Below are 25,034 nucleotides of genomic sequence, written 5' to 3' on the forward strand. Positions count from 1 at the left end.
AGCTTCCAGGAGGTCTGTGATAAACCAAGCAAGAGCTTCCAGGAGGTCAGCGATAAACCAAGCAAGAGCTTCCAGGAGGTCAGTGATGACCAGAGCAAGAGCTTCCAGGAGGTCAAACCAAGCAAAAGCTTCCAGGTCAGTGATGAACCAAGTAAGAGCTTCCAGGAGGTCAGTGATGAACCAAGTAAGAGCTTCCAGGAGGTCAGCGATGAACCTAGTAAGAGCTTCCAGGAGGTCAGTGATGAACCAAGTAAGAGCTTCCAGGAGGTCAGCGATGAACCTAGTAAGAGCTTCCAGGAGGTCAGCGATGAACCAAGCAAGAGCTTCCAGGAGGTCAGTGATGAACCAAGTAAGAGCTTCCAGGAGGTCAGCGATGAACCTAGTAAGAGCTTCCAGGAGGTCAGCGATGAACCAAGCAAGAGCTTCCAGGAGGTCAGTGATGAACCAAGTAAGAGCTTCCAGGAGGTCAGCGATGAACCTAGTAAGAGCTTCCAGGAGGTCAGCGAGGAACCAAGCAAGAGCTTCCAGGAGGTCAGCAAAGACCCAAGCAAGAGCTTCCAGGAGGTCAGTGATGACCCAAGCAAGAGCTTCCAGGAGGTCTGTGATAAACCAAGCAAGAGCTTCCAGGAGGTCAGCGATAAACCAAGCAAGAGCTTCCAGGAGGTCAGTGATGACCCAAGTAAGAGCTTCCAGGAGGTCAGCGATGAACCAAGTAAGAGCTTCCAGGAGGTCAGTGATGAACCAAGTAAGAGCTTCCAGGAGGTCAGCGATGAACCAAGCAAGAGCTTCCAAGAGGTCAGTGATGAACCAAGTAAGAGCTTCCAGGAGGTCAGCGATGAACCAAGCATGAGCTTCCAAGAGGTCAGTGATGAACCAAGTAAGAGCTTCCAAGAGGTCAGCAAAGACCCAAGCAAGAGCTTCCAGGAGGTCAGTGATGACCCAAGCAAGAGCTTCCAGGAGGTCAGTGATGACCCAAGTAAGAGCTTCCAGGAGGTCAGCAAAGACCCAAGCAAGAGCTTCCAGGAGGTCAGTGATGACCCAGGCAAGAGCTTCCAGGAGGTCAGTGATGACCCAAGTAAGAGCTTCCAGGAGGTCAGTGATGAACCAAGTAAGAGCTTCCAGGAGGTCAGCAAAGACCCAAGCAAGAGCTTCCAGGAGGTCAGTGATGAACCAAGTAAGAGCTTCCAGGAGGTCAGTGATGAACCAAGTAAGAGCTTCCAGGAGGTCAGCAAAGACCCAAGCAAGAGCTTCCAGGAGGTCAGTGATGACCCAAGCAAGAGCTTCCAGGAGGTCAGTGATGAACCAAGTAAGAGCTTCCAGGAGGTCAGTGATGACCCAAGTAAGAGCTTCCAGGAGGTCAGTGATGAACCAAGTAAGAGCTTCCAGGAGGTCAGTGATGAACCAAGTAAGAGCTTCCAGGAGGTCAGCGATGAACCAAGCAAGAGCTTCCAAGAGGTCAGTGATGAACCAAGTAAGAGCTTCCAGGAGGTCAGCGATGAACCAAGCAAGAGCTTCCAAGAGGTCAGTGATGAACCAAGTAAGAGCTTCCAGGAGGTCAGCGATGAACCAAGTAAGAGCTTCCAGGAGGTCAGCGATGAACCAAGTAAGAGCTTCCAGGAGATCTGTGATGAACCAAGTAAGAGCTTCCGGGAGGTCAGCGATGAACCAAGTAAGAGCTTCCAGGAGGTCAGCAAAGACCCAAGCAAGAGCTTCCAGGAGGTCAGTGATGACCCAAGCAAGAGCTTCCAGGAGGTCAGTGATGAACCAAGTAAGAGCTTCCAGGAGGTCAGTGATGACCCAAGTAAGAGCTTCCAGGAGGTCAGTGATGAACCAAGTAAGAGCTTCCAGGAGGTCAGTGATGAACCAAGTAAGAGCTTCCAGGAGGTCAGCGATGAACCAAGCAAGAGCTTCCAAGAGGTCAGTGATGAACCAAGTAAGAGCTTCCAGGAGGTCAGCGATGAACCAAGCAAGAGCTTCCAAGAGGTCCGTGATGAACCAAGTAAGAGCTTCCAGGAGGTCAGCGATGAACCAAGTAAGAGCTTCCAGGAGGTCAGCGATGAACCAAGTAAGAGCTTCCAGGAGATCTGTGATGAACCAAGTAAGAGCTTCCGGGAGGTCAGCGATGAACCAAGTAAGAGCTTCCAGGAGGTCAGCAAAGACCCAAGCAAGAGCTTCCAGGAGGTCAGTGATGACCCAAGCAAGAGCTTCCAGGAGGTCTATGATAAACCAAGCAAGAGCTTCCAGGAGGTCAGCGATAAACCAAGCAAGAGCTTCCAGGAGGTCAGTGATGACCCAAGCAAGAGCTTCCAGGAGGTCAAACCAAGCAAAAGCTTCCAGGTCAGTGATGAACCAAGTAAGAGCTTCCAGGAGGTCAAACCAAGCAAAAGCTTCCAGGAGATCAGTGATGAACCAAGTAAGAGCTTCCGGGAGGTCAGCGATGAACCAAGTAAGAGCTTCCAGGAGGTCAGTGATGAACCAAGTAAGAGCTTCCAGGAGGTCAGTGATGAACCAAGCAAGAGCTTCCAGGAGGTCAGTGATGAACCAAGTAAGAGCTTCCAGGAGGTCAGTGATGAACCAAGCAAGAGCTTCCAGGAAAAATGGACAATATCGCTCCAGCACTCGCCACCTGAAGATGTAAACATACACGAGATCACTCTCAAGGAAGTCATTGTTGCTGCAGCAGAGCAATTCCAGTCATCATCCCAGATAATACAAAATGAAAGAATTATTTGTTCTACAGTTAAGAAGTTAAAGAGTAAGAGCTGAGTCAACATCTTTAGAAAGCCTCTGAAAGAAGGAAGAACTCTGCTAAGAGCAGTGATATCTGAAGCAAGATGAGTTTCTAAAGAGGTGAAGGAACCAAGATGGTTTGAGTGGTGTCAAACTCTAAATGAACATAATAGTCTTGGAGAGACATGAGGCCAGATTAAAGCCATATCAGGGTGACCATTCCGACCACAGACATATATTCAACCATTACAAGAGGCTGAGACACTTCCTCTCCAATTTCCAGAGAGAGCAGTTTAAACATCAGCTTACTGCAACGGTCAGAACAAGGAAATTATGAGAGGTTGACAGCTAATCATGAGAACATAGCTACATTCAACGAATGAGGCACTCCTTTCACCAAACAAGAAGGTTCTCCCGCTGGAGAATAAGCCATATTGGACGCTATAGATGCATCTGGGGTAAACTACCGACCTCTTAGAAGAAAGGAGACATAATTCCGTTTCCTAAGCCAAAAGAACCTGGCAATTATAGACCCATTATCATCATGTTGCAGGACTGAAGGTCTTAAATAGGCTTCTGTGGAAAACTGGAGGTCTGCATTAGTACATATTTGACCTCACTAGAGCAGTAGGTACTGCCAACGGCATAGCAACATTACTAGGAACAGTTAACTCAGGTTCTGCTATAATAATCTCCGTATATTTAGTGAAAGGATTCGAACTTGCAAGTCCGCAATCAATTTTATAGATGTTAAAAAAAAAAAGTGTCTGAGGAAAACTGCCTTGATTCAAAATTTCCTGAAATGTATGCCAGAGTAAACCGGCAAGGCCAAGTGTCAGTTACCAGTTGCATGAGAATGGGACTCCACAAGGAGGAGTTACAGACTCAGTGCTAGTCATTAACATCCTTATGAAAAACCTTGCTTCCCTGACATTTCCAGAAAGGGTTAAATTCCTAAGCTATGCTGATGTATCATTAGTCGTCACAGGTCCTTCTCTTTTGAACAAAGTCCAAATGACGCTAGATAAAGTAACATTTGAATGCTGCATTTTGGGGCCAAAAATATCGGCACATAAATCTAAAGCAATGAGACTGGGTGGCAATAATCAGGAGTCACCTACGCATTCAAGACATTAATCTTAAGGGGTTATACAATATCAATATCTCGGAGTATGGATTGGTTCTAAAAACCATTCAACAAGCTAATTTAATGTCTGAAGGAGAAACCAAAATCACGACTGAATATAATGAAAATAATCACAGGGCCCCATCCAGGAGCGAGACACAGAGTGTTAATAATGTTTAACATACACACCGTTCATTCCATAGTTGATTATGCAGCGCTTGCCTTACTCACTCTTTCTCCTGGTCAGTGGGCAATGGTTGAGGGTATTCAAAATGATGCAATGCGAGTCATAACAGGGACTCCCAGATGGACTAAAATACAGAACCTAAGACTAGAAACTAAACTAACATGGGTTGAAATAATGGTAAAAGGGCCTGCTGCCTGCATGCTGACCTAGATATTGACTAGACTAATAATCAGTTCACTCAAATATATAATCACTAGAGAAGTTACTTGGGATAGAAGAGCTTTAAAAAAACCAGGTGGACTCTCCATGCAATACATTCGAAATTATAAATAGAATTACAAAGGGATAGCACGAAATACACGCAGACCTCGTCTTGCAGCCCCATGGGAATCCCTGGCACCAGACTAAGATTATGACTATTCAAGTCAATAAAGAACTAGACTAATCCTCATCGTCTATGCATCATTGCACAGATGAATATAGAATCAAACTTGGCATCTGAAAGCATCATTTACTTCACAGATGGATCAGTAGACCAGCAGGGACAAGAAACCGGAGCTGCAGTTAAGGCAGGAAAGTTTGTAGTTAGATGGAAACTCTCAAACGGGTGTTCAACTTCTCAAACAGAGATGCTAGCCATTCAAAAGGCTTTGGAACATGCTCTTGCTGAACACCAACAACATGTTATCATACACACAGATTCGAGAACTGTGATTGAAATCTTGCAACAAGAACACATACATGACAACATCCATCTGATCACAAATGTCATATCATTAATACAAACACCCATACGTCAAGGCCGTCGGATACACCAGAGACCCGCTAGAGAGAACTGGTCAACTCGACCACACCTGAGACCCACCAGAGAGAACTGGTCAACTCGACCACACCAGAGAAAACTGGTCCACTCAACCACACCAGAGACGTCCACCAGAGAAAACTGGTCAACTCGACCATACCAGAGACCCACCAGAGAAAACTCGTCAACTCGACCACAACAAAGACCAACCAAGTCGCTTTACAGAATAGGTCGGCAGGTAACACCTAACCTAAAACTCCTGACCTAAAACTTCTGAAATGCGAAAAGGTTAATTAAAGTTGACCACATTCCGCCAGGCCGTTGTATAGTAACGATAGCGACCATAGTACATATACCGACGTACACCGCAGTTAGGAAGTAGAAATCGGTACTTTTGAATTAGAAAAACCGGAAAAAATTTCCGATTTTTGTTGTGAAGACAAACTCACGTAACCTAACCTCCCTAGGCCTAACACACGTTATACGAGGTCTAATATAGTGCATAAGGGAGCTTTACTAGCAATATATTGTTTTTTACCTTCATTTTTTGGACTATAATGCGAATGGTATTATTATTTACTATTTACTTTACTATTATAAAGTGTAATGAATAGTACCATATTCTACTCGCTAATTGCCTAGTATGTCAAGTTTTATTCTATTGTGCTCATGGTTACAAAAGATGCTATCTGAACAAGAGGATGGGTTACCTAGCCCTAGCAACCTCTAAGGCGTGTTGCTAGGGGATGAGAGCAGTGTGAGACACACTGACAGTGTGAGACTCACACTGATAGTGTGAAACACACTTATAGTGTTAAACACACTGATAGTGTGAAACACACTTATAGTGTTGGACACACTGATAGTGTGAGACTCACACTGACAGTGTGTCACTGATAGTGTGAGACATACTGATAGTATGAGTCACACTGATAGTGTGAGACACACACTGATAGTGTGACACACACTGATAGTGTGAGCCTCACTGATAGTATGAGTCACACTGATAGTGTGAGACATACTGATAGTGTGAGACTCACACTGATAGTGTGAGACATACTGATAGTGTGAGACTCACACTGATAGTGTGAGACTCACACTGATAGTGTGAGACACACACTGATAGTGAGACACACACTGATAGTGTGAGACACACACTGATAGTGAGACACACACTGATAGTGTGGTGACTCACAATAAATGACAATAATAACTCACGTCAAACATGTGGAGAGCGTCGACGTATTCACTATGGTAGTAATATCTTCCCGGGTCTATTGTTGCAAATTCTGTAGAGTTAACAAATTTCATGAATTGATAGTGAAATTTATAAAATATATAAATTTTATTGTACATCATATGAGCATCACATGATGTACAATATATTAAAAATATTGTTCATCATATAAGCAAATGAGAGCTCTGGTCCACGATAACTAACTCCACCCAGCACCTCGTGAGTCAACTGAGAGCTCTAGTCCATGATAACTAACTCCACCCAGCACTTGTGAGTCAACTGAGAGCTCTGGTCCACGATAACTAACTCCACCCAGCACCTCGTGAGTCAACTGAGAGCTCTAGTCCATGATAACTAACTCCACTCAGCACTTGTGAGTCAACTGAGAGCTCTAGTCCATGATAACTAACTCCACCCAGCACCTAGTAAGTCAACTGAGAGCTCTGGTCCATGATAACTAACTCCACCCAGCACCTAGTGAGTCCACTGAGAGGTCTGGTCCATGATAGCTAACTCCACCCAGCACCTAGTGAGTCAACAATTATGTATAGGACTGCACCTCATAATATATTTGGAACAAATTATTTAACAGTTTTAACGTGAGCAAAAGTTAGGAAGATTTATTTGCCAGAAAATGCAGATAACGGATCAACGTTACTCATGTATAACTCTCCACACCTTCATGTATAACTCTCCACACCTTCATGTATAACTCTCCACACCTTCATGTATAACTCTCCTCACCTTCATGTATAACTCACCACACCTTCATGTATAACTCTCCACACCTTCATGTATAACTCTCCTCACCTTCATGTATAACTCTCCACACCTTCATGTATAACTCTCCACACCTTCATGTATAACTCTCCACACCTTCATGTACAACTCTCCTCACCTTCATGTATAACTCACCACACCTTCATGTATAACTCTCCACACCTTCATGTATAACTCTCCTCACCTTCATGTATAACTCTCCTCACCTTCATGTATAACTCTCCTCACCTTCATGTATAACTCACCACACCTTCATGTATAACTCTCCTCACCTTCATGTATAACTCTTCTCACCTTCATGTATAACTCACCACACCTTCATGTATAACTCTCCACACCTTCATGTATAACTCTCCTCACCTTCATGTATAACTCACCACACCTTCATGTATAACTCTCCTCACCTTCATGTATAACTCTCCTCACCTTCATGTATAACTCTCCTCACCTTCATGTATAACTCACCACACCTTCATGTATAACTCTCCTCACCTTCATGTATAACTCACCACACCTTCATGTATAACTCTCCTCACCTTCATGTATAACTCTCCTCACCTTCATGTATAACTCTCCTCACCTTCATGTATAACTCACCACACCTTCATGTATAACTCTCCACACCTTCATGTATAACTCACCACACCTTTATGTATAACTCTCCACTCCTTCATGTATAACTCTCCACTCCTTCATGTATAACTCTCCACTCCTTCATGTATAACTCTCCACACCTTCATGTATAACTCACCACACCTTTAGGTATAACTCTCCACTCCTTCATGTATAACTCTCCACTGCAGCCAACGTTGTCTCGACTTAGTCCTGCAAGACGACTAAGTAAACCGCCGCCGATATAAAGCAGTGTGTGTCGACTGATGTTTAAGTAGAACTGGAAGAGATTGGCGTACCCCGGGACCGGCTTAGGGAAAAAACGGACGACAGTGAGGGTGCCTGTTGGGAAGCGCTGCTAGCCAGACGCTAGAGGCTTTTGCCAGAGGTTCACTACCCCTGTATCGACTGTTTAAGTGGCCCCGATCAGCGTGTGGGCTGAGGTTTTCTGCCAGCAAGTGGCCGGAGAGTGGTCGTGGAGTATAGGCACCTCGTGAGACTGTCAGTGGGCTGGCCCACGTACAAGATGAACCTCGCCAGCGTTTTCCAGTACGGTTGGACAAAGTACTGAGTGAGAGAGGCCTAGCTCTACCAAGTACTCAAAGATCAATACACTGTGATCACTCATTCCTAAGTGTGCTTCCAACGTAACTTCCCTTACATCCCACTCATTTAGTGTAAATAGCAAATCAATCATGGCAGGTTCATCTTCCCCTCTCATTCGTGTCGGTCCCTTGATGTGTTGGCTTCGAAAGTTACTTGTTGCCACATCCAGCAGCTTAGCTCCCGATGTGGGACTTTGCTCTCCAAGTCTATCTTTCCGTGGTTGAAGTCTCGCATGATTAGTAGCCCAGATCCATTCCTACTAGCGACAGAAGCTGCTTTCTCTCTCTATTATGTTTATGGTGGCCATGTTGTTTCTATCATAGTCCTTTCTGGGTTTTCTGTCATTTAGTGGTGGGTTATATATGACTATGACTATAATTTTTTGTCCTCCAATTGTTATGGTACCTGTTATGTAGTCACAGAAATCTTCACAGCCTTAAATAACCATCTCCTCAAAAATCCGGCCTTTTCTTACCAGCAGAGCTACACCACCACCTCCCCTTCCTTCTCTCTCTTTCCTCACTACATAGTTCTCCTGTGAAAACACTGCATTTGTTATGGTTTTCGTTAACTTTGTTTCTATGAGTGCTATTATGCCTGAGTTTTCTTCTTGCTCCTATTCTTTAAGTTCATATGATTTTTTTGTAATTCCATCTATGTTAGTGTACATTGTCTTGAGACTCACTTTCTTCTGTTCATTCTCATGTCCCCTTCTTTGTGAGTGTTCTGCTGATGGGGGAAGCTGTTTCATAAGTGAGAGGATTTGTGAGGTGGATAAGAGTCTCAGAGGATACTGGGGTGAGGGGTGGGGGGGGGGGGGGGTCAAGTGAAGGGGAGACTGGGAGGGAATGGGATGAAGGGGACAGGGGACAGGGAGAGAAAGGGGGAAGGTGGATATGGTGGAAGTGGAGAAGGGGGTAGAAGGGAAGGAATGGGGTGAGAAGGGAAGGAGTACCTGGGAAGGTATGGGGTTAGGAGGGAGGGCTGACAGAGCAATTGAGTAGGGGCAGGGAGGGTTCAGGGTAGGGGGGTGTTCTATGAAGAGGAGGGTGGTGGAGTAGCCCTCCCCTCTGGTGTTACTGGGCTGCTTATTGTGGATTCCCCCTCTCACGTCTGGTGATATTGTGTTAGGGGCTGTGATTTCCTGGTTTTCTCCTCTCGCCTTGCGCTTTTTCCTTGCTTCTGCCGCTATCGCTCTCTCCTACCTCGTCATGTCTATTGCGCTCTATCATATCAAAATTTGAAACAGTGTATGGAATCAGCCTCCACCACATCACTGCCTAATGCATTCCATTTGTTAACTACTCTGACATTGAAAAAGTTCTTTCTAACATCCCTGTGGCGCATTTGGGTACTCAGTTTCTACCTGTGTCCCCTTGTTCATGTACAATCCATACTAAACAGTTTTTTTTTATCTACTGTGTCAATTCCTCTGAGAATTTGGTAGATCGTGATCATGTCTCCCCTAACTCGTCTGCCTTCCAGTGTCATGAGGTTCAGTTCCAGTAATTTTTCCCCATAGCTCCTTCCTCTCGGTGTACTCTCTTTCTCCTCTCATTCCTTGGGGACTAGCCTGGTGGCATACCTCTGAACCTTTTCTAACTTCGTTTTGTGTTTGACTAAAGGTGGACGCCACGCTGTGCGTATGCGTGTGTGTGTGTATTTACAATATGTATCTTGAATTTGTATGTATATTTGTATCTATTTGTATCAAGGCACAATGGGTATAATAGTCTATTGCATGTTCTATCTTCTTGTTATACTATGTTGGTTCGGGGTCTTGAAGTAGGTAGAACGTTGTTATGTGTTAACTGGCTGTTGATTGCTGGGTTTGAGTTTTTGATGTGCAGTGCCTCGCTGATGTCGAGTCTCCTGTTGTTGTTGTACCTGTCGATAATTTTTGTGTTGCTTGAAAGATTTCTCTGGTGATGGTTTGGTTGTGTGAGGAAATTATATGCTCCTTAATGGAGCCCTGTTGTTTGTGCATTGTTAATCACCTAGAGAGACGTTGCTGTCTTGCCTATATACTGAGATCTTTGGGGCTGGCAGTTCCCAAGTGGGCATCAAGTGGTGGCATAGACGACGTTGGTCTCTTTTAAGGCGTTCTGTTTGGTGCCTGGAGACTTATTCATAAGTTAGTTTGCCGTCTTCTTGTTTTTGTAGTAAATTGTAAACTGTGTCTTCTGATTTTTGTCTGTGGTGATAACGTTCCTATTAATAATATATATCCATCAATCACTGCATGGGGAGTTGTGTAAAACCCTGATTTGCGTCTCGGAGAGGCTGCAGGATCCGTGTAAATTCAATGGAATTCCCGGTTGCAATTCTTTTGACCGTGTCGTGGCCTAGTCGACTAAGACGGCGTCTGGGATCATCCAAGTCGAAAGTTTGAACCCTCATCACGGCCCTTGTGGATTTGTTCATAAGAACTTTCCCTTTAGAAGGATGGGCTGAACAGAGACCAGGCGTTCCCCTAGCTATATATGAAAGAGAAAGTATTTGTCTATCCAAGGATGGAAGCCAGAGACTTGAGGTTAATCTCGCACAACTTTGCACGGTGAATGGTGATTTTTGGAGTGTTTGGGGGTGTTGGTGGGAGACCTGTGAGGGAATGCTACAGGTCTAGGCACGGGGTCCACCCGGGTGTTGGTGGGAGACCTGTGAGGGAGTGCTACAGGTCTAGGCACGGGGTCCACCCGGGTGTTGGTGGGAGACCTGTGAGGGAGTGCTACAGGTCTAGGCACGGGGTCCACCCGGGTGTTGGTGGGAGACCTGTGAGGGAGTGCTACAGGTCTAGGCACGGGGTCCACCCGGGTGTTGGTGGGAGACCTGTGAGGGAGTGCTACAGGTCTAGGCACGGGGTCCACCCGGGTGTTGGTGGGAGACCTGTGAGGGAGTGCTACAGGTCTAGGCACGGGGTCCACCCGGGTGTTGGTGGGAGACCTGTGAGGGAGTGCTACTGGTCTAGGCACGGGGTCCACCCGGGTGTTGGTGGGAGACCTGTGAGGGAGTGCTACTGGTCTAGGCACGGGGTCCACCCGGGTGTTGGTGGGAGACCTGTGAGGGAGTGCTACAGGTCTAGGCACGGGGTCCACCCGGGTGTTGGTGGGAGACCTGTGAGGGAGTGCTACTGGTCTAGGCACGGGGTCCACCCGGGTGTTGGTGGGAGACCTGTGAGGGAGTGCTACTGGTCTAGGCACGGGGTCCACCCGGGTGTTGGTGGGAGACCTGTGAGGGAGTGCTGCTGGTCTAGGCACGGGGTCCACCCGGGTGTTGGTGGGAGACCTGTGAGGGAGTGCTACTGGTCTAGGCACGGGGTCCACCCGGGTGTTGGTGGGAGACCTGTGAGGGAGTGCTGCTGGTCTAGGCACGGGGTCCACCCGGGTGTTGGTGGGAGACCTGTGAGGGAGTGCTACTGGTCTAGGCACGGGGTCCACCCGGGTGTTGGTGGGAGACCTGTGAGGGAGTGCTGCTGGTCTAGGCACGGGGTCCACCCGGGTGTTGGTGGGAGACCTGTGAGGGAGTGCTACTGGTCTAGGCACGGGGTCCACCCGGGTGTTGGTGGGAGACCTGTGAGGGAGTGCTACTGGTCTAGGCACGGGGTCCACCCGGGTGTTGGTGGGAGACCTGTGAGGGAGTGCTGCTGGTCTAGGCACGGGGTCCACCCGGGTGTTGGTGGGAGACCTGTGAGGGAGTGCTGCTGGTCTAGGCACGGGGTCCACCCGGGTTATGGTGGGAGACCTGTGAGGGAGTGCTACTGGTCTAGGCACGGGGTCCACCCGGGTGTTGGTGGGAGACCTGTGAGGGAGTGCTACTGGTCTAGGCACGGGGTCCACCCGGGTGTTGGTGGGAGACCTGTGAGGGAGTGCTACTGGTCTAGGCACGGGGCCCACCCGGGTACTGCTGGGTACCGCCTCTAGTAACACAAAGGGAGCATTACCGGCACTAACCTTACGACCAACCTCCTCCAAAGGATCAGCTTCTTGTTACACAATACACATTTAATTATTGCAACATTATTGTAAGATAACTGAAGAAATTCTCGTTCAATGGTGTTAATTTGAGAAAATTTAAAATTTCTCAAATTTCTTAATTTGAGAAAGCTTTTTTAAGAAAAGAAAATAACAAATGATTATTTGGTTTATAAAATTATTATAAAATGATTCCGCTAAATGTAAAAAAAATATTGAGACTCATCTGTTAGTATACTTTAAAAGGAAGTAAATTTACTTAAATTTATCCGAGGGCTTCTATCTCAAGTGGTCTTGATGGGGCCAGAAAGCCGACGGCTTGTCAAGGGTCCTTCTTTCTTTCTTTCTCCATGACAACACTGTTATACTGAACCATAACATGGCAACACTGTTATACTGAACCATAACATGGTAACACTGTTATACTGAACCATAACATGTCAACACTGTTATACTGAACCATAACATGGTAACACTGTTATACTGAACCATAGCAAATTTGAACCAACCTATATTAGAGCTTTCAGGTTTCGCACTCGCTATCCTTTCTCTCCTCTTTCTTTCACAGTATTTATTGTCGTTGATCTGAGAGCCAGGCCATCGTCCCACATCAAAACTTCCAGCAAAGTTGAACACTGCTTCCAGGGAAATGGGGTCAGGGTTTACTGCCAGCAGCTCTGTGCTTCTGTCTACCACTCCTGGGTTTAGGAAATAATAATGCTTTATGTTAGTGTCTGGGCTGGCATATGAATATAAATATATAGTATGGTAAAATAAGAATACAATTTTCTTACTGTACTAGAATCAACAAAATTTGCTTGTCCTGCTTGAATGAGCATCAGATTTTCTCAGCACATGTTTCCCTCAAGCAGGTCTAAGTCAGCCTTGGCGTGCTTTACTTACCCAGGCTACACACAGAGTCTGGCGCTGAGGAGAGGGACAGAGAGGCTTGTTCCCCAGGTTGTACGCGAGAGGCTGACCAAGTGAGGTTTACGGTGTTACTGAGGCACTTATCCACCTCCAGCTCCCTCGAGTCCGCCACAACCTCCCCATCTTGACGGGTATACCACACCAACACCTGCAAAACATTATCAGTCTTAATGCCCCTCTTCATATGGCATACCAAACCTGGAACATATTATTGTTTTAGATTTATAAATGGAGGGGAGAAAATAAGGTTAATGCCATCATTCCACGTTACACATTCTACCAACAGTGTTACAGACCCAATAGCTGGTCATATTTGGGACGGGAAGATGATCAACTAGCACCCACCATCCCAGTATATTGAATTAGCTATTTAGTTGTTATACATTGATAGCAGTATTGGTGTTGAGCTCGGCCCGCAAGCTGTTCACACTCAGGATCCTTTCCAGACTTTTCTTCTGAACATGAAATTAAAATGTCAGTATTTTTCACATTTTAGGTAAGTAAATACACAATTCTAAGACGTGGGACAAAATTTTAGCAGTGTAGCCTTAAAAATTAATTACAAATAAAATAAAATTGCATCTTTAAAAACGAAACGTGAACAAAAAAATGTTGACTTAAAATTTTGAAACATTTAAATTGTAACCGATTATTCGTTTCGAAGTTGCAAAAACTCACTTTTAAATAAATAAAGTTAAAACTTTTCACCACTAATAGGAGAGGCAGATATTGGCTGATTATTACCAAACTTTACACATCTGTTGAGTCTGGCGGACTCACTGTGGTACGTACTGTTGCAACTATATTGATTTTGAAGCAAATGAGAAAAAATTCACGAATCAATGATAATTTTACTCATTAGCAGATATGACAATGTCAGACCACGGAGGAAAAATGAAACAGGAATTTCCTTAAGTACTTTCGTATATTAATACGTCTTCAGAAGGAGTGAGTCTGGGCTGAAGATCACTCCTTCTGAAGATGTATTAATATACGAAAGTACTTAAGGAAATTCCTGTTTCATTTTTCCTCCGTGGTCTGACATTGTCACATTTTTAAATCACGTGTTTATTTTCGTTATATACACACATTAGCAGATATATATTTCTGCATATGTATATCTAATTTCTTTAGTTAATGCATTTAGTTTTATCTTGTAGCACATTTATACACTAGAAGGCATGTATTCGGTATGGCTAATATATGTATACCCTGTATACACAATATGTTGTATATAATTTAGTATACCATGTATAGTGTATATTTATTATTCATTTATTGCAATAAAAGTCCAGGGCCTTTCTCCTACAACAAGCCACAATTGTGGTCGCCTACAACAAGCCACAGTTGTGTCCACCTACAACAAGCCACAGTTGTGTCCGCCTACAACAAGCCACAGTTGTGTCCACCTACAACAAGCCACAGTTGTGTCCACCTACAACAAGCCACAGTTGTGGTCGCCTACAACAAGCCACAGTTGTGTCCACCTACAACAAGCCACAGTTGTGTCCACCTACAACAAGCCACAGTTGTGTCCACCTACAACAAGCCACAGTTGTGGTCGCCTACAACAAGCCACAGTTGTGTCCGCCTACAACAAGCCACAGTTGTGGCCGCCTACAACAAGCCACAGTTGTGGTCGCCTACAACAAGCCACAGTTGTGGTCGCCTACAACAAGCCACAATTGTGGTCGCCTACAACAAGCCACAGTTGTGTCCGCCTACAACAAGCCACAGTTGTGTCCGCCTACAACAAGCCACAGTTGTGGCCGCCTACAACAAGCCACAGTTGTGGTCGCCTACAACAAGCCACAGTTGTGGTCGCCTACAACAAGCCACAGTTGTGGTCGCCTACAACAAGCCACAGTTGTGGCCGCCTACAACAAGCCACAGTTGTGGTCGCCTACAACAAGCCACAGTTGTGGCCGCCTACAACAAGCCACAGTTGTGGTCGCCTACAACAAGCCACAGTTGTGGCCGCCTACAACAAGCCACAGTTGTGGTCGCCTACAACAAGCCACAGTTGTGGCCGCCTACAACAAGCCACAGTTGTGGTCGCCTACAACAAGCCACAGTTGTGTCCACCTACAACAAGCCACAGTTGTGTCCGCCTACAACAAGCCACAGTTGAGTGCTCACTACACGACCATGTAAGGCTGGAGGGAACGTGTTGAGGACCTCCCCAGACCAGCGGCCACACACGCGGTGTAACTCTTCCAGGCGGTGTTTTGCTGACTGTATTATAGCGCTACTTTACTAATATCGACCTGTGTATTTTCACATAATAGTTTCAGTAGTTTGATTTTCACATTCAGTATTCATGGTATATAAATAAAATAAGGATATATTATGGCAAAAAAAATGACCGCAGGTGTGTTGACTCAAGAGCATAATCCCTCCTCTCGTGAACGTCACAATGTTAACGGAGCGCTTCGTCTCGCACAAACAACGCTCCTGCCATGTGTGTGCGCACAAACAACGCTCCTGCCATGTGTGTGCGCACAAACAACGCTCCTGCCATGTGTGTGCGCACAAACAACGCTCCTGCCATGTGTGTGTGCACAAACAACGCTCCTGCCATGTGTGTGTGCACAAACAACGCTCCTGCCATGTGTGTGTGCACAAACAACGCTCCTGCCATGTGTGTGTGCACAAACAACGCTCCTGCCATGTGTGTGCGCACAAACAACGCTCCTGCCATGTGTGTGCGCACAAACAACGCTCCTGCCATGTGTGCGCGCACAAACAACGCTCCTGCCATGTGTGTGTGCACAAACAACGCTCCTGCCATGTGTGTGTGTCAAATATTCTGACAAAGAAGCAGCAGTAGATGTCACACTAATAATTTTAATTTTATAACATTTTAATATATAAAATACTATCTACATATACAGTAGTATTTTTTCATAGTAATGACGTTTTATTTCTGTCTTGGCCGTCAACAGGCCGTCGGCAGTTCGCAGGTGTAAAGAGGTTGAAGAACGCACCTTTAGAGCGCAGGCGAGAGAAATACATAATAATTTACACTTGTAAAATATCAGAGGGTCTGGTTCCAACTAATATTTTAATATTAATGTTTTCCCTCTAATATTATTATTTTCCCTCTAATAATATTATCCCTCGAATATTTTCTTCGAGAATTTTCTCGAAGTAAAACTAACTAATCTCAGTAAGTCATATGAGCACAGACGTTGTGGTGTCCAGAGTAGGGATAGTGATTCCACACAACCCTGCCCCACAGTTCCCAGAAATCAGGTAATTGAGCATTATTCTGAAACTTCGACATCCCTTGGTGAGTCTCTAGGGGAGTCCCGGTGAGTCCCTGGAGAGTCCCCTAAGAGGTACCTGGGAGTCCCCTAGGAGGTCCCTGGGGAGTCCCCTTGGAGGTCCCTGGGGAGTCCCCTAAGAGGTACCTGGGAGTCCCCTAGGAGGTCCCTGGGGAGTCCCCTAGGAGGTCCCAGGGGAGTCCCCTAGGAGGTCCCTGGGGAGTCCCCTAGGAGGTCCCTGGGGAGTCCCCTAGGAGGTCCCTGGGGAGTCCCCTAGGAGATCCCTGGGGAGTCCCCTAGGAGGTCCCAGGGGAGTCCCCTAGGAGGTCCCTGGGGAGTCCCTGGCTCCTGGGGAGGATGATAACAACGATGTCTTATGATGAACGCCAAGTGAGGCGCTCTGCCAGACATAAAAACACAAACTTCTGGACTCTTATTCAGAACACTGTATGCAGCTGCTTGTGAGAAAGAATGTGGGTTACATCCAAAAATTTGGTTTGTAACGCACTTACACGTGCATTGTGTCTTCACTTTCACTGAAACACTGCGGCTTTGTGGTAAGTTTCTCCAAAATTATAATGTATTTATGAAGAAATTCATGCACGTAATCTTTCTCATATATTCAAGAAATTTGCACGTAGAATGAGAGTTCAGATAATCTTGAAGTTCAAGGTTTGGTTAATAAACAATGAAAGCTTAGTAAGAAAACTGCTAACAATCTCTCAAGGTTATTTGTGCATCCTTAAAGTGTGGAAGTTGAACGACTCGCAGCAGGCAAATGTTGCAAACGTCTATCATTATCTTAAACAAATTATCCTTACTGAGTAGACTTACTAAAAAGCAAATATAATCCTTATACAGACCTTGACCTTGGGAGACGCAGTTGGAGGAATGTTGATATTGATGTTGACGACTCCCCTGATGGTGTTGGGGAGGGGAGGGGGGAGAGGCTCCACCAGGTGCTCCACACTGATGGGCAGCTCCCCGCTGGTCAGCTGGTACTCCTGGCTGCCCTGGTACTGGACCTTCCCGCGAGACACAACCTGAAGTAATAGTAGAGTGTTAGGCCCCGCTGGTCAGCTGGTACTCCTGGCTGCCCTGGTACTGGACCTTCCTGCGAGACACAACCTGACGCAAGCAAGTAGCTTCGTATGCAGGTCTAATGGTCAATGAGAATTTTAAGTTGTATATTTCATTAAACATCTTTTATATCTAACATTCATTAGAACTCTTCCAGCTAAACAATTGAGGATCTCGGGGTAATCCCCAGCCAGGACAGAAATGGTTTGGTATGGTTCCTTTCACCTGATGACTCTGTTCACCTAGCAGTATATAAGTATCTGGAAGTTAGGTAACTGTGGGGGTTGCATCCTGGTGAGGGTCAGCAGGGTCAAAACCCCCCAACATGGGTGGTGAATATAGCCGGAACAGAGGCGGACTTTTTTTTAACAAACAAACCAGTTCGTGCAAGGAGTGGCTGGCCAACAGGCTGTAGTGGATATGTGGGCCTGTGGCCTGCTACAAGGAAAAGCATGTTGGATGAAATTTTTTAAATAATTAATAATTGTACATGATTAACAAAAATAAATATAATGTAGTTATACTAATTGTGTTATTTTTTCCCATTTTAAGTCAAGTGTATTCATGCCAAAAAAGTGTATTTACCTCTCTATAACAATCCCCTCGAGCATATAACTTGCATGGCTGGTTCATTCAGTTTTACTCATTTTCCTCTGCTAAGTAATTAAATTGATTTATGGTCACAATATTTATGAGTTCACATACTTTGTAATTACAGTAACATCAAAAATCACTTTAGGATCATGTACTATTACTAAAAGAGTAAAACTATATTGCACAAATGTTGCCATTGAACCTTACGATGCTCAGAGTTAATGAGATACTTTGCCACTAATAACCTATGGAGCTCAGATCTATTGTGCAGTGTTAATACTTAATTTATGATCATTACGAACAAACACGAAGGCGCCAATTTCCTTGAGCATAACACATGTCAGGTAGACAGCGGTAAATTTCCTTACAATTACCTGGACAGTAAAGATGGCGGAGGTCTGGTCGGAGGCGGAGAAGAGGACTGGCAGGAGGTGGTCCTGGGTCTCTCCAGGCACACACTTGAGCTTGCCCTCCGGGGCGTGGATCAACACCGACGAGTTAGAGGGAGAGAATGAGTGCTCCAGGGTCTTCGAGAACTCCGACTGATACATATTCGCCCGGCAGTTCAGGGCCTTTATCTGAGGAGAGTTAAACACACTTTAGCATACTACACAATGATCACTAAATCCTTTTGGAAAAGTCAAACCCAGTGTACTCAAGCTCGCTCTCACTTTTTGGGGTTATCTGGTAAATTTCAGTAGGTTAACAAGCCTTAGGTAATTGCATGAAGCCTCCGAAACCCACCCTCCGAGGCACACCCTTGCACGAAGCCTCCGAGGCCCACTCCCCTAGGCCCAGCCTTACCTAGCAAGAAGGAAACTCAGTCTGGCTGTCTACGAGGTGCAGGAGCAAGGGGCGGAAAGGTATCAGGGGAAAGCGCAACCCATTTTATTATGACTATATAACACTGGGAAGGGGTCAGAATAAGGATTTGGGATGGGACGGGAGGGTGGGGGGGGGTGGGAAGAATGATGCCCAACCAACTTGGACGGTCGAGTGAGCTGCCTGAAAAAAATGGTAACCCCGAGGAAAACATCCCAGCGGCCACTCGTGATTGATGAACCTTGGTCAACCTATTGATTTCACTGCACCAACATCAAAGTAGTGAGTAACCCCCCATTTGGTTTGTAATGCACTTACACGTGCATTGGGTCTTCACTTTCTTCACAAAAAGCCGCAGAGTTCAGGGCAGACTTACACTCCCAGAATAAAGTATTACACGTCTCCAAGTACAACAAGCATATGCTTGGCACGAGACCACAGACAGTATTCAGCCTGGCTTTTTAACCACGAGCCAGAATGTCACGGGAGAACGGACGGGGTGTTCCGAGGCGCCACCAGCGGAGCCCGATGGAGCTCAGATCCCCCGATGGAGCCACACAGATCCCAGCACACAAAGTAGCTGCTATACGAGGTGGGATACCCCCGGTAACCTGAACTTTTTGTGAAGTATTTTTTGGCTGGAAAGTAGGGACGAGGAGGGATGGAATCATTACACATTGATGACACTCGTCCCACACGCCGGAAAAAGAAGGTACCGACAACGTTTTGGTCCGTCCACATCCTCATTTCTTTTCAGACGTGTGAGATAGACGTCAAATTTTCATACAGTTATTGTGATTTTTTGCATTAAATTATGAAGTTTATAAAGTCATCCTATTTAAGAGTGGAAGAAAATGACTTTTTTTGAGGTCTTTGGACCCTAAGACTATTTTTACCATATTCTTTAAAGTTTTATTTGCATGCTCTTATTTACTCTGACTCTCATATGGATGTATGACAGTCTGGTACCCGCATTATAAAGGTAAACTCTACTTTAAGCTCTACAGAAGAAGCTGCAGATGGCAAGGAGGACGGCCATGAGTGTCCAGGAACTCCTAATAGCATACAGCACTCCTGGGCTGTGCATCTCTGCCAGTTCTTGCAGTCATTTGCAATAATCCAAACGTGTTGGAAACAAAACAGCAGTTGAGTATAACCTTGAACAGGTGGGCAGAAGCTTTGCCGGTGACCGAAGCTGCAATACCAAAAGCCAAGCTCTCATGGAAAGATCAACCAGCTATCAATAGTCAAACTCTCACATTCAGAGAACATATAGAACAGCACACAAGACGGAGAAAAGCGGTCTTAGAAACCTGGTACACAGTAACAACTACACTTTAAGAAAATGTTCCAAGAAACCGAGAGTGAATGGTAGCATACAACGAGCAGCACAACTACCGTGAACCACCAGCACAGAAGTAACGAGGCAACACAACTACCGTGAACCACCGGCACAGAAGTAACGAGCAACACAACTACCGTGTTCCACCAGCACAGAAGTAACGAGGCAACACAACTACCGTGTTCCACCAGCACAGAAGTAACGAGCAACACAACTACCGTGAACCACCAGCACAGAAGTAACGAGCAACACAACTACCGTGAACCACCAGCACAGAAGTAACGAGGCAACACAACTACCGTGAACCACCAGCACAGAAGTAACGAGCAACACAACTACCGTGAACCACCAGCACAGAAGTAACGAGGCAACACAACTACCGTGAACCACCGGCACAGAAGTAACGAGGCAACACAACTACCGTGAACCACCGGCACAGAAGTAACGAGGCAACACAACTACCGTGAACCACCGGCACAGAAGTAACGAGGCAACACAACTACCGTGAACCACCGGCACAGAAGTAACGAGGCAACACAACTACCGTGAACCACCGGCACAGAAGTAACGAGCAACACAACTACCGTGTTCCACCAGCACAGAAGTAACGAGGCAACACAACTACCGTGAACCACCAGCACAGAAGTAACGAGCAACACAACTACCGTGAACCACCGGCACAGAAGTAACGAGGCAACACAACTACCGTGAACCACCGGCACAGAAGTAACGAGGCAACACAACTACCGTGAACCACCGGCACAGAAGTAACGAGGCAACACAACTACCGTGAACCACCGGCACAGAAGTAACGAGGCAACACAACTACCGTGAACCACCGGCACAGAAGTAACGAGCAACGCAACTACCGTGTTCCACCAGCACAGAAGTAACGAGGCAACACAACTACCGTGAACCACCAGCACAGAAGTAACGAGCAACACAACTACCGTGAACCACCAGCACAGAAGTAACGAGGCAACACAACTACCGTGAACCACCAGCACAGAAGTAACGAGCACAAGCTCAGAAGTCAAGATTCAAATATATGTCAACACAGAAGTAACGAGGCAACACAACTACCGTGAACCACCAGCACAGAAGTAACGAGCACAAGCTCAGAAGTCAAGATTCAAATATATGTCAACACAGAACTAACGAACACAGTAATATATTGGACTGCACAAGGCATGTTGTCCCATGTGAGGCAGCTCTTATTTAAGCTACACAACTCGTCTATTCATGTTTATATTCATTGATCCCACTTGTATTTTATTTATAAGTAATATCTATTATAAATCAACAAATCTATTCTCAAACCTGTATTTACCCAGGCCTTTCCTGAATCTAAACATCCAGTTTGTACCCATTGTTTCGTGCTTTACTTTGTCTTCCTATAAACTATGAGTTCCGTCCTCTCCCTTGTTCTTGCCAATCACTATACAGAGTATTTGAACCTCTTCTTCTTCCCACTGTTGATACTCGTCCCTCTCCCTGGTTTGGCTATGTTGATGACATTTTTGTTCTATGGGCTCATAACCGTCATTTTCTAGCCTTTCCTCTCCTCTCTTAACAATCTGGCTCCTCCTATCAATTTCTAAGTATAATTGTAATCTAATTCCATCCTTCGTTTCCAAGACGTTCAAGTTCACAGCTGTGTCCAGTTTGTCTTTCTCTGTGTGCCGCAATTTTAAGCACAATGGTACATATATTTACTTCATTTCCTACCATCTACTTTGTCAAGAAAAGTGTTCTTGTCTCTCTTCCTCCGCGTCCAACACATCAGTGACCTTCAGTTTTTTATTCTGAAATTTCTATTATTTACAAGTCTTTCTCTCGCCTTGGTTACCTTTTACATTTTATCAACTTTGCCTATTATCAAGCTAAAGGAAATTTCTTTCATCTTAAACCTGTTTTAACACTAGTAGTACAGTCCACTACGGGCTCACCATAGCCCGTGCTACTTGGAACTTTTTGTTCCGAGTAGCAAATCTTTAACAACAACAACAAACTAGTAGTACTATGTTCTGCCTTCCTTTCATATCTGAACTAAAAAAAATTCACCAATACCCTCCGTCCTCTTGATGTAAAGCTCACCTTTCAACAAAAATTTAATGTTGTTAAAAGTGCTTCAGACTTTTACTGTAAAGTTATGTTGAGAAACTGAACAACACTTGGAATTTATATTAGAAACTATAATAATAATTGTTTACTGACTAAACGTTATAATAATAATTGTTTACTGACTAAACGTTATAATAATAATTGTTTACTGACTAAACGTTATAATAATAATTGTTTACTGACTAAACGTTATAATAATAATTGTTTACTGACTAAACGTTATAATAATAATTGTTTACTGACTAAACGTTATAATAATAATTGTTTACTGACTAAACGTTATAATAATAATTGTTTACTGACTAAACGTTATAATAATAATTAAGTCAAGAAGAAACTTACGTAAACTCTGTTGGTGTTGTAGACTGGCAAGACTGTTGTGAAGAGACCATCTGGTGCTGTGGTCATGTTGGTGCAGCGACCAGCTGCACACACCTCCATGGGGACACCACCTGCCGGAGTGCCGTCTGGCTTCTCAGCCCTCACCTGCAACATGTTAAAGAAGTTCTGGAGGTTTAGATATTTAGCAGACGAGGAGTCACAATAACGTGGTTGAAATATGTTGACCAAACCCCACACTAGAAAGTGAAGGGACGACGACGTTTCGGTCCGTCCTGGACCATTCTCAAGTCGATTGTGAAGAGACCATCACAATCGACTTTACATATTAATTTTATTAAGTTAGCAGTTTCTTAGATGCCGTCACTGTCATCCCTGATGACTAGCTTAGTCCTGGAAGACTGTAGGTTGCCAGGACAGTGTTCTGCTGTATGGCTAAACGCCATATATTTTTTTTAAGTTTATATTTTACACGCGATAGATTATTTGGTCTTGGAATTGTAAACAAGTTGATACTTGATGAGTCAGTAAGATCACAAAGTATCTAGGAAAATCGACACAGAACTTGAAGTAAGAGTTTCCAAGTATATACAATAATTACCATCTCCTGTTGAGTTATCACAATGATCTGTATCTTAACGTAACATAATTAACAATTAACGCTTATCCTAGGTAAAATAACAGTGAACAATGGCTGATTGCTATGTAAGTAGGTATGAAGAAGGCACCAAGTCTCGAAGACTGTTCTGCACGCCTGTGGGCTCAACAGTAAAACACTCCTGGATATTGTTCATGATGCAAATGTGCAAAAAAAAAAAAAAAAAAAAAAAAAAAAAAAAAAGACGATTGAAGTAAACAAAATAAAATTCGCTATGGATTTTATCGAGGGACAAGACACACGAGGTACATTTGTAAACAAGATTTCTAATAATTTTTAAAATCAGCCTGGACTATAAGGCAGGTGTGTCCCATTAGTGTACACGAGTTATGAGTGTGATCGATATGCCACCTTACCTCAGCTGTTTCCTATCAGCTATGTTAGTAAGAGGAAGACATGGTCATCGTCCCCGCCACCGGGCACAGGAGCCGAGGACCCCTGGCGCATATCCCTTCTCAGCACCATGACAAGATCCTGATCTTCAGGGAAAACTTCGCACTGCGGGGATCCAACAGCAATAGACACAGGAGGTGGGGGCACAGGAAGCAACTCGGAGCCCCTCACAGCCCCGTCACCGACGGCGGGGGACGCCGGAGCACCATACTTCTCCACCTCCTCCCAAGGCTCATCACGATGGGGAGACACACTCTGAACCCGCTTCGATCATTTCGAGACAGGCTGCCGGTCGTTCGAGTTATCACTCCCATCCTCCTGCACCACAACAGAACTCTCCGGCAGGTGTGCTTGTAAAGCACGACCCCCGAGAACCACAGCTTTAACAACCGGGGCTACCGGACCACACACTGCAGGAGACAACCCCTCGCGGACAGCCAGAGCGACAGGAGACACCGTATCCTGGGACATAGTAGGCAGATGCGGCTGAGACGGGGCGGGGCCACACTAACCTCCACGTCAACACCAACATCTGCACCCAGACGAGCCGCAGGATCCGACACCGGGGCAGCAGACATTAGGGAATCAACACACAAATTCCAGCACCCATTGACGGGTCCGAGGCCGACAACGGGGGAGAATCCTCCTCCCAGAAGAGGTTAATAGGGGTGACCCCGGTGCACCTCACACCCTGCAGCCTGGTGGCCCTGTAGGTCACACTTGAACACATCTGGAGCTGGCCCGTATGAAACAAACGAAAAGGGAAACGCAACAGCATGATGGAGGACAGTATATGATCCCTGAGGCGCATGGTGAGAGCGTGGGTCCACACGGGACCCGATTCTACCTCTCGGTGGGGACGGCGTTCATCCGCACATGAAGAACCCACCAAAAACGGGCAAAGTACCGACGTAGAAGGTCCTCAAGGAACTCGAAGGGTGCCCCATGCACTGCCACATACATCGTCATAGGACAGCGATCAGAGAAAGTCACTAATCCACCATTACCAAGAAGAGGGAAAGTGCCCCCATCATAGCACGTGACGAGATCACGGTAAACCACTGAGGAGCCAAACTTCACAATCGCACGTCCCCCAGCAAGCAGCTACACACCACACACAGCCTCCAAAGAAACACGTAACATGTCCAAAATCACCACTTCTACTTCTTGGTAGGAAGTATTACTGGAAAATTCCAGGCTTGACGACAGGTGGCACAGGCTTCCCCATACTGCAGACCGACACGGCCACTTTCAAGTCACGCCAGCAGCCACACCAAGGCCCGCACATCATGCCGGGTTGTCAACAAACCCCACACCGGCCAAGTAACAACTGGATAGTCAAAGAGAAGCGTCCTGCTCGCCATACCACCCAGCGCCGGACTGACGTGCTGTCAAACTGATCTCAAACGTTGTCGTTCTGGATTAAGTGATAATG

The 25,034-nt window shown here is 45.5% G+C and overlaps 1 protein-coding gene across 2 annotated transcripts in view; it reads right to left on the bottom strand.

Moving 5' to 3' along the window:
* LOC123750139 (alpha-2-macroglobulin-like) overlaps positions 1-25,034 on the bottom strand; it is a 434,012-nt gene that overhangs the window by 276,632 nt on the left and 132,346 nt on the right. For both annotated transcript variants that reach the window (XM_069326235.1, XM_069326236.1), the window contains exons 8-13: positions 22,552-22,695; positions 18,296-18,499; positions 17,111-17,290; positions 12,955-13,129; positions 12,561-12,749; positions 6,064-6,134 (exon numbers count right to left, since the gene is read on the bottom strand). In XM_069326235.1, coding sequence (XP_069182336.1) covers positions 6,064-6,134; positions 12,561-12,749; positions 12,955-13,129; positions 17,111-17,290; positions 18,296-18,499; positions 22,552-22,695 — 963 coding nt within the window. The remainder of the gene's footprint in view (positions 1-6,063; positions 6,135-12,560; positions 12,750-12,954; positions 13,130-17,110; positions 17,291-18,295; positions 18,500-22,551; positions 22,696-25,034) is intronic.

Source organism: Procambarus clarkii, chromosome 18 (assembly GCF_040958095.1).
Source record: "Procambarus clarkii isolate CNS0578487 chromosome 18, FALCON_Pclarkii_2.0, whole genome shotgun sequence".
In the NCBI taxonomy this organism is placed as follows: Eukaryota; Metazoa; Arthropoda; class Malacostraca; order Decapoda; family Cambaridae; genus Procambarus; species Procambarus clarkii.